Below are 10,584 nucleotides of genomic sequence, written 5' to 3'. Positions count from 1 at the left end.
GTTGTTGGTTGCTGGTTCTGGTTTAGGTATACTAATATTACAAAAGAGCATGAAGTGCATGAAACAAGTATAGCAGATTGGATCGATGCATCCAGCGAATCGTGTTAAATTAGTTAATTGTTAAGATTGAATTAAGAATACGTGATAAACTTTATACAAAAATGCATTTATTGATTCAATATATATATATATATATATATATATATATATATATATATATATATATTCCCGGGGCCCCTTCTAAATTCAAGGAACCCACATTTGACTTTTGATCTCTCTCGATCGCTTCTTGTGTTTTTGTATGTATATATAAAATATAGGGGTAGAAAGAATGGAACTCATTACAGAAACTAAGAGAAATATGGAGAAGGCAATAGTCATTGGTTTGATCATAAGCTTGTCATTAATGATGATGATCATGCCTATGGTTGATGCACTTGATAAAAGCCCAAAGGCAGTGGAACAATGGTTCCAAAAGCTTCCCCATGCAAAGCAAAAGACAACCAAGCTTCATTTCTACTTTCATGACATAGCTGATGGCGGAGCAAACGAGACAGCTCCCATAATTGCTCAGGCAAACATCACATCTCTATCACCTTTTTTGTTTGGCATACTCAGGATGATAGACGACCCTTTGACTGTTGGGCCAGAGTTGAGTTCCAAAAGAATTGGTTCTGCTCAGGGAATATATGGTTCTGCAGCAATGGATGAATTCGGTTTGCTGATGAACCTCAACTTTGTGTTCACTCAAGGACCATACAAGGGTAGCACTTTGAGTTTGCTTGGTAGAAATGCCATTGGTCAACAGTATAGGGAGATGCCTATTGTTGGTGGATCTGGTCTTTTCAGGCTTGCTCGGGGAATTGCTACTGCTAAGACCTACTTTGCTAACTTTACCCTTGCCATTGTTGAGTATCATCTCATTGTACTTCATTATTAACTCGTGTAATGGTCCCGAACTATTGCTCTTTTGTGAGTTTCTTACATGAACTATCAACTGTGTGAGCTTTCTTCATGAATTATCACCAACTATTTATCAAAATACATCTTTGTTCCCTTTTCCTACCTGAATAATTGAGGTAAGAAAAGGGAACAACTAATAGTTGAGGTGTATTTAGATAAATAGTTAGTGATAATATAATTCAGGTAGAAAATCAGGCAAAAAACTCACGAAAATTTGTGTTTTTGATCATTATCTCTTTCTTTTTTAAATTGGACACAATAAGAAGGATTTGATCTCAAGAATACTTAAATTTTTCCATTTTAGCAAAGAGATCTTGTTCGGTTATACTACAAAAAAAGTTCCTGTACATATACTACTCTTCACTATCCAAACTACGTACTATGTAATATCACTGCTGCACGAGTGAATGATCACGTTGTACTGCACTTGAATTTATATAGTTTTGAAAGTGCTATTCTATACATATCGGCTATATATCATACGTTAACTTGAGTAGTAAAGAAGAAAATTGTCCCATTGTTCCCTCACATAGACGCCTTTTTCCTTGAAAGAACGAAACTAAAGAGGCGTACCTTATAAAGGATCAGAACTAAAAACAGTCTAGGGGTTACATAAACACCGATAGTTTTGCTTATTGCACTGGCGAAGATATCAGCATACAATAGATTGACTAGAAGCCTATCAACAAATAATGTGAACCCTAAGTTGGTTTTTACCTGGCCCAAGGTCGAACATGACCACCCATGTAAGGGTGCATAACAGCCTACAAAGGCAATCCCCCACCCCCACCCCCACCCCCTCCCCCAAAAAAAAAGGAAAGATTGAAGATTTCTCCATGGAAAGGAAGTAAAACAGGGAATTAAAAAACATCACTGTTCCTTGCTTCAGGTTTCGTTCAAAATCATCGGTTTGCTGTGCTGCAAACAAGCTCCCATACAAAGGCAATAAAAAAAAGTACAAACCGGATATGTTTTCCCAAAAAATAGTCATGCATGCTATGACATCCTTCACAAAAGATCCACCAATGATCATAAGCAACCTTTGATATCTCAAGCACGCATATTTCAGGCTTCAACGGAGTCAACATTGTCCTTAGCACTAGGGGTGTGCATAGTTTGAATAAACCCGAAATTCGAACATTTTGAACTTACATTTTCAAACTTTGAATTTTGGATCGGATTTTGGATTTGAAACTTCGAATTTTTCGATATCCGAAAATCGAATTTCTTATACCTTATGTTTGACCTACCCGACCATCCATTAGATATTAGTGCATTACCTATATGCCCAATCTAATAAATCAAATATACCCTGCTCATTACACATCAACCTATGTATTAAAAAATATTACTAAGTTCAATATGTTTGGATTTGTTAATTTTAAAGATAAGACTACTTTTTAGATTTCCTTTTTGTTTTCATTGTTAGTATATTCCATGCATTAGATGATTTTACCAAAATTGGACTTGTTAATTCATAAGACCAGTGCTTCTGTTGCAACCTTGGTAATGATTTTATGGCTTGTATGAATACTTTATTTGCATGATTGTTATTGCAACGGGGAACTATATATTAAGGCAATTTGGTATGAATATTTTATTTGGTTGTTCATGAACTAGAAGCAGCAGCAATTCAACTCATAGGCCGAACCAAAAATCTAAATTATCCAAACCGATTTATTTGAAACCGAATTTAAAAAATCCGATCCAATCCGAACATATTTGGATCGGATTCGGATTACATTTTGCTAAATCCAAAAACCGAAATTATAATCCGAAATATGCTAAACCCGATCCAATCCGACCGATGAACAGGCCTAGTTAGAACCACAGCCATTCACGAGATATCGATTTCAAACATCACCCAACAGATAATCAGCATACCTACAGGGCAGGCTAATATACATTGTCCCTGTAGTATCTAACTGCAATAGACATCCTAACAATGAGTAGAACTCTGAAAAAAATGATCTTGAAGTCGGAACATAGCAGAGCACATAACCATCTCAATAATCTAAAAAGACCTCCAAGTATCATGATGCCGAGGCATTCTCATCGCTGGACTTTAATCAGAAACAGCCTAATATGCAATGCCATATGGAGCGCAAGACCTGAGGAAACTGCAAGAGTCACTCCAGGGAAGTGGCATTCAAGACAAATTGCACATAATTGAGATACAAACACAGCAAATCTGCGTAATTCTATAGTACGAGGCACAAGCTCAGTAAAGCTTCATCCTCATGTTCGCAGAATGAGGATGAAGCCTCTTTCTCCTGGACATCAACGTTCATCAGCACGATGAGCAATCTGCCCACCCGCCAACACCAGCATTCAGCTTACTCTTCCCATATATTTGCAATAAGACATAATTCAATCAGAGGGTTCAGCTTAGTCACCCAATTATGATCCCACTACCTGCTTCCTAAGTAAACAGCATTTTAAAGAGTACTATAAAAACATGGATACAACTAGGATAGGAACTTAGAGGAAAGCTAATTGCACAAACTGCAATAGTGAAACCATGCAACAAAGAATAAAGTGACAAGAACTACCTCACAATTTGACGTCCACATATCGACTTCAGGACACAGGCCACCGCCTTCAGCTGGCATCTGCCACCGTTGGCAAAGCCTTGTCGTGGGATGGGCTAACGACTAGCATTTCCAATCTGATCGTCCACTTCTTAAGTAAAAACTAAATAGTTGAGTAGATTACACAAATCACTCCACCCAAGTCGCAAATCCAAATCAAGGGAACAACTAAAGAAGAAGCTCAATTCCCATACAGATAAGATTTAAATCTTCCTACAAGTACTTCCTATCTTGCAACTTGAAAAGAAAAGGCTAAAGTACAGAGTCTCTGGTGTGGCTCCACTAAGCAATGGATGTGGAAGCAAACATTACTACCAGACCCATCAGTTCGTCTGCATTGCTTCTGTATGATATTTCATCAGATCAGCATCTAGATCTTCTGCAGATACCTTTTCTCCGCGGGCTCCTCTTCCCCGTCCTCTGTTGCCTCCTCGAAACCCATGACCACGTCCTCTACTACCCCGTGACCTCCCAAAACCACCGCCTCTTGCTTGACCACTGTTTTATCACATATGAGATATGATTAGAACGTATTGAATGGAAACTAATTCCACATTCATAATCCAGTTAGATCATATAACTAGATTAAACAGCATCAAAAGAGAGGAAGAAACCAAATGAATAACTCAATTAAGGATTTAATACAAACAGTACTAAAACTTGAGATTAAGTTATTCAACAAAACTTTTACGTCATTGAAGCTAAATCATTTGCATGAGCGGACTGATCATCCAATCAGCTGACTAAGTACTAAATAGTTGTCAGCATATTGCTCCTTTAATCAAGTACGGAAAAGTGGTTTGTGGGGAGGCTAAACCAGGGAGGGTAAGTCCCAACACTAAATCCAATTTTATTTTATTTTTACCAGATTTCATGGAAAATCTTTTTGATAAGTGCATCAATCTCGATTCTTCACTGACTTCCGTTTTGCACTATCACTTCTTTTGTTCAACAACATTCGTCTAACTTTCCTAAATAATTATGTACCTTTGTGTTCCACAGAAAGTACTCAACAGTCAAACACAACGGCATGCTTCAAAGGGCCGAACATTTGAATTAATTGATTGTGCTAATACGAAAAATTTAAAAAAAAAAAAAAAAAAAAAAAAAAAAAAAAAACCCAATTCAATGCCTCTTGAATACTTCCAAAATTGTCCCTTCAGGGACATCAGATTTAATTTTAAAAAGAATACTTCCAGTACTCGATACACTAAAGACAGTCGAAGCTAACAAAGGGATGTTAATGAAATAACTAACAAAAAGAATTACTCCCTCTGTCCCAATTTGTTTGACACTTTTCGAGAGTCAAACTTCTTAATTTTGACCATGTGTTTGAACACAACAACATACCCAGTTGAATCCCACAGTGTGGGGTCTGGGGAGGGTTAAATGTATGCAGACCTTACCCCAACTTGGTAGGGAGGCTGTTTCCCGAAAGACCCTCGGCTCAAAAGAAAACAAAAAAACAATGGGAGAAAAGTCAGATACAGACAGGCAAATCAAAGCAATGCGAAAATGAGAAAAAAAAATAAGGGCAAAGAAGTCATGATAAAGTAGCATGGAGAGACAAGACCCAACACATAAAAACAGGAAACATAGGGCAATAAAAGGTAGAGCAAAGCTACGCCTACTAGTGCGACAGAAAAGCGAGACTACCTACTAGTCTTCTACCCTAATCTGAGCCCTCCACAACCTCCTATCTAAGGTCATGTCCTTGGTAATCTGAAACAACGCCAAGTCCTGCCTAATCACCTCTCCCCAATATTTTTTTGGCCTTCCTCTACCTTTCCTAAAACCGTCCAAAGCCAACCTCTCACACCTCCGCACTGGGCATCTATGCCTCTCCTCTTCACATGCCCAAACCATCTCAACCTCACTTCCCGCATCTTGTCCTCCACCGATGCCACTCCCAACTTGTCCCTGATGTCCTCATAAATTTTTCGAAATAAAATTTACATATTTAGAAACTACGTAAGAAGTACTATAAGCCACCATAATTAATAATTTAAAATATTTAAAAGATATATGAAAATAGTATGGTCAAAGAACTTGTTTGACTCTCGAAAAGCGAAAAGTGTCAAACAAATTGAGAAGTAAGGAGTAGGTGTTAATATTACTTTTTAAAAAATAATTCTTGATATTTATAATAAAAATCTTAACCAGTGTTGTCAAAAGCGCGCTTAAGCCCCGAGTGATACTAAAAACATGTTGAGCATTTCGCTTCACTTAATGTAAGTTTCAGTGTCGTCATCAAAGTTCTAAGACATACTTTTCCTTACCAATGAGTGTAGCAATTGATATTTCATTTTATCGTAGATTTTTTTTTTCAATTTCTTTGTTCATTTATTTATTATTCATTGTTATAATTATTAGTCTTGGATTAAACATTTATATTTGTAATTTTTCTCCTTATGGACGGTTTTACGATAGTTAGCCGAAGAAGTATTGGGGAGAGGTGATTACACAGGACATGGCTCAGGTCCGACTTACCAAGGACCTAACCTTAGCTAAGGGGTTATAAAGGACACAAATTAGGGTAGAAGGTTGAACATTACCTTAGCTGAGCATCGTCGTACTAGTAGTCGTAGTATTATTCTTGTAGTGTCGTGCCATTCGATTTCTGATACTTTTATTGTTTTTTGTACTTTGATTATTGTTTTTTTTTTTTTGAATAAGTACTTTGATTATTGTATTAATTTGTGATAGTTACGGCCCCCTTCTTTCATACACATTTTTCATGATTTTATAGTATTTTTTCATGACTTTTTATACTGCTTTGAATTCCCAGTTTGTGCGCCAAGGGTCTACCGGAAACCTCCCTACCACCTAGGGTAGCGGTAAGCTCTCTGTACATTCTACCCTCCCCAGACCCCACTTTGTGGGATTTTACTGGGTATGTTGTTGTATTTGTATTTTTTTCTCCATGTCCGCCTTTGTACACTGAAACACGCTTTATTTCCTCTTTGCGCTTAAAACCCCAATGGAACTCAGAGCTTCTCAAGTACGAAATGATTCTACATCAATTCAGTTTTTTAAAAAAAAAAAAAGTGATTAAAACAACAATATATTTCACACCTTCAAACTACATATTTGATTAAACACAAATCTTCTTGAATTCCTTTACTGAATATCCTTAATCCTTAGTTTAAAAAACCTCAGAAGGGAAGGGAAAGAAAAAGAAGAGAGCATGCTTGGTATGCAAATAGAAGAGGAAAGACATGATGAGACAATGGTCTCTTGACCCATAAATTTTTTCCACACATTTATCATTTTTTGTTAATTCATTAACTTATCTTACTTTGACTGCAGACTCAAAACAAACTACGCTAATTTCTCCACTTTGATCATATATGCATGAATTTCTTACTCCTACTAAACTACAGTCACCACTCTTGTAAAACCCCTATAAAACTTGCTGTCAGAAACAGCATCCAGAAACGACTGAACAAAATGTGCACCACAATCAAATATATATACTTCTTCTTTGGATGACATTTATAAGGAGTGGGTCAAGAGATCAGCGAGTGTGTAAAAGAATTTTACAGATGGTCAGCATACAGAATAAAGCACATCAAACCAATTAGCACCTAGGTAGATGTCTCAATCTTATCAAAAAGCTTCTTTCACTTATCATCAATTTTAAACCAATACTGGTGAATATTGGAGCATACCTTCTAGAAACTCCATTAGCATCTCCAAAACCAAAAGCAACATTGGGAAAAGGGGCAGTAGGAGCGGCAATGTTGGTTCCAACAATTTCAATCTTCATTGGCTTCCCATCGAGCTGAACATTGTTGTACCTTTTAACAGCAGCTATTGCATCTTGTCTGCGTGAGAAAACTACCTCTGCCGTTCCCTGAGGAAGCAATTCCAATAATCTCAGCTAAACAACATTTTTTTTCTTTAAAGTGCGAAGTATAGGTTAACAAAATACCTTTGATCTCCCGCTCCTATCATAATGAATAGCATAGCGTTTCAGGCCACCAGCTTCTGTGAAGAGCTCCTGCAATTCAATACATATACATCTTTACACGCTTATATTGGTGGCTAATCAATAAACCTCCAAAACCAGAATGCACACACTACTTGCAAAAATAATAGTACATCTTTTTTCATAAAACCAATGCAAGTACAAATTCCTACGGTAACAAGCTTCCTCATAGGCATAGGAGTTAGTGAAAATTCAGACAGCTCAATCTAGTTGCTTTCAATTCATTTTTTATTCTTAGTCGCTTTCAATTCAATGTCTTTCTTAACCTAGTCAACCCTAACAGGCAACTCTATCCTCCTTAGCAACATCTCCGTTAATTTCATGATCTCCTTTTTAACTCAAATTAGCACAACTCCTTTGCTTCCTATTCACATCTTATTTACCTCCTCACTCAATTAACAATGATATCATGTCATCTCCCTTTTTCTCATCTTACTATTCTCACAAGGACAATTGCATCACAAATAATGAATACATGTGAACAGTAGCAAACAAAATGTCACAACTTTGACAAAAGATCGAGAGAAATTTAACTGTGTAACCAAAAGAGACTAGGGAAGCAAAAGAAACCTAAAGAATCGGTTTTGAGAAAAACTTGGCTGTTATAGAGACTTGTCCTTATATAAGGATGCTGTTATAGGGAGGTCTAACTGTACCTCTAATTGTCTTCTTTGGTATTGGAAAAACGCTGAACATCAAATTAACAACTAGTATGCCTCAATCCCAAACTAATCTCTCCTTTTTGGCCTGTTTTATTCCAATACCAAAGAAGACAATTAGAGGTACAGTTAGACCTCCCTATAACAGCATCCTTATATAAGGGCACGTCTCTATAACAACCAAGTTTTTCTCAAAACCGATTCTTTAGGTTATATTTTACCTCTCTATAACAGTTTTTTACCTATAACAGCAACAACCACCCAATAAATCTCAGAACCAACGATGCTACTTTTACACATGGAGTTACCTAAATCTCATACTCATCCCTAAAATCTCCAAACAAAAAACCTAATAAAACATGATATTAACACATCAAACGGCGAGACAAAAAAAGCTACCAATTTATGTGGCACACTTTCCTTTTAGTATGTCCCAAAAAAAATGTTGCCTTTCTATGAAACAATTTAATTTTAAAATTCTCCTTTTACACTTAATGAGATATTTACAACCAAACAAGTATCTAAGCCTTGTTTTGAACCACAAATTTCAAAAGTTTCTTTTTTTCTTAAACTTCATGCCTAGTCGAATGGTGCCTCATAAATTGAGACGGAGAGAGTACCTTGATATCCTCATTGGAGACGCCGTAATCAAGGTTTGAGATGTAGAGCTTTGTCCCAGTCTCTATAGAAGAACCCCGACCACCGGCTTGTCCAAAGGCGATAGCTTGATCTGCCGCAAACATATTATGATTCCACGCCGCCACAGGAGCCTGAACCGCCATCAACTTGGATCAGATACAAGAATTTTATCCACACCAAGAACGTTCAATATCCACAAAAAAAAAAAAAAGATTCCTTATCGTAGACGAGATTCTTTTTATAACCGTGGTGTTGCGTCATTTGCTTTTTAACTTGAATTTTTTTGTTGTCATATTTTTCTTGATATCATGCTTCAAATCCTTTTCTTTTGAGAAGAAGGTCTATCGAAAACAGCCTCTCGACCCCACAAAAGTCTGCATTCGTCCTAGCTTCCCCAGACCCCACTTGTGAATCTGTGTATGAGCCAAGTTTGCACGCAAATTGAAAGAAATAACCTATTGTTTTTCTTTTGTTGTATCTATTGGATTTGAACCTGAGACCTCATGGTACTCAACCCACTTCATTAAAAACTAAGCCACACCCTTGGTGCTAATAGGGATGAACCGAGAAAAAATCAGTATTTTTCTATTTGTTTGTCTGGTTCAACATCCGGAAAAAATATTCCTTATCGCAGATTTGAAGTAACGGAACCGAGAAAAAACAATACTCCCTCCGTTTCAGTTTCAAATTTGTTTGTTTGGCTTTGACTTGGGACGAAATTTAACAATTTTAACAAAGTAATTGACTGCCCACACTAAACACCAACCCAATCTCGATAAGAATCAGTACGCTGCACTCGACCATAACACTTTCGAATCTTGTGTTCTTAAACCAGAGATAGGTAGAATTATACCTAAATATCCTTTAATCTTGCGATCTTAAACATGCCACATGAAAAGTTAAAATTAAAGAACTGGGAAGGAGAAATTCTTTTTGTAACGGACTAAAAAGGAGAGTAAGACAAACAAATTGAAACTTATGGAGTATTTTCTTAATTAGATGTTTAAAAAAATAGGACCTTGGAGGTGGAATAAGGTGCAGATCGATTAGCAGAGCGATTGGGGAAACGGCGAGTGGGACCGGAAGTGGAGGCTGCGCCGCGACCTCTGCCGCGAGGTTTATTTGCGGTACTGTTGGTTTTATTCTTCTTGATGAGATCGTCCAAACTCATGTCCAAAGCTGCTTCTGCCATTTTTTTATTTTTTTTGTAATATTATGATAATTGAGAGGGGAAGATGAAGGAGGAAGCGGAAAGGTTAGGGTTTGAGCCTTTTTAGGAAAAGAGAGAAATAGAAGCTTTGTATAGAGAGATTCCGGACGAAATTTTATAGGCGGTTGGATATAAATAAATGTGAAATTTGTCACTGAAAAAAAAATTGAAAAATAACACTTTACTACTTTTGTTTTTTTCTGTTCACTTTTATTTATTCATTATTTTAAAAATTAATATTTATTTTTATTTGTTCATTTTTGTATACAACAACAACAACAGTCCAGTGAAATCCATATCTTGGGGTCTGGGGAGGGTATAATGTACGCAGACCTTACTCCTACCAAGGTAGGATGGCTGTTTCCGAGAGACCCTCGGCTCAATAGAAGCATAAAAAGGGGGTCAGATAAGGTTAAAAGATTTAAAACGATATTGCAATGAAATAATGCAAGCGACACAGTAAAACAGGATAATCAAGGAATTCAAAGTGATATGGAAATGCAAATCACGAAAGCGGCACAGATAAAATAG

At 36.8% G+C, this 10,584-nt stretch overlaps 2 protein-coding genes across 2 annotated transcripts; one reads left to right on the top strand and one right to left on the bottom strand.

Annotated features, from left to right (window-relative positions):
* Nucleotides 1-346: 346 nt before the first annotated feature.
* On the top strand, nt 347-1,212 carry LOC132599613 (dirigent protein 23-like). The gene has a single exon (XM_060312929.1). The coding sequence runs from the start codon at nt 362-364 to the stop codon at nt 938-940; it is 579 nt and encodes a 192-aa protein (XP_060168912.1). The 5' UTR covers nt 347-361; the 3' UTR covers nt 941-1,212.
* A 2,406-nt stretch (nt 1,213-3,618) lies between these two features.
* Nucleotides 3,619-10,153, bottom strand: LOC132643535 (THO complex subunit 4B). The gene is made up of 5 exons (XM_060359972.1): nt 9,862-10,153; nt 8,825-8,974; nt 7,489-7,557; nt 7,226-7,410; nt 3,619-4,052 (listed from the first exon to the last, which is right to left on the bottom strand). The coding sequence occupies exons 1-5, from the start codon at nt 10,033-10,035 to the stop codon at nt 3,878-3,880; spliced, it is 753 nt and encodes a 250-aa protein (XP_060215955.1). The 5' UTR covers nt 10,036-10,153; the 3' UTR covers nt 3,619-3,877.
* Between the last annotated feature and the right edge of the window lie 431 nt (nt 10,154-10,584).

Source organism: Lycium barbarum, chromosome 6 (genome assembly GCF_019175385.1).
Source record: "Lycium barbarum isolate Lr01 chromosome 6, ASM1917538v2, whole genome shotgun sequence".
NCBI lineage: Eukaryota > Viridiplantae > Streptophyta > Magnoliopsida > Solanales > Solanaceae > Lycium > Lycium barbarum.
The sequence above is the reverse complement of the archived record's forward strand: the minus strand, read 5'-3'. Positions and strand labels throughout refer to the sequence as shown.

Bases quoted from the DNA above. Each gene is read 5' to 3' on its own strand.
- LOC132643535 (XM_060359972.1), bottom strand. From the start codon at position 10,035: ATGGCAGAAGCAGCTTTGGACATGAGTTTGGACGATCTCATCAAGAAG. The intron at 7,558-8,824 runs GTACTCTCTCCG...ATTGAATTGCAG, and splicing joins TCTCCAATGAGGATATCAAG to GAGCTCTTCACAGAAGCTGG. The intron at 7,411-7,488 runs GTATTTTGTTAA...TTGCTTCCTCAG, and splicing joins ATAGGAGCGGGAGATCAAAG to GGAACGGCAGAGGTAGTTTT.
- LOC132599613 (XM_060312929.1), top strand. From the start codon at position 362: ATGGAGAAGGCAATAGTCATTGGTTTGATCATAAGCTTGTCATTAATG.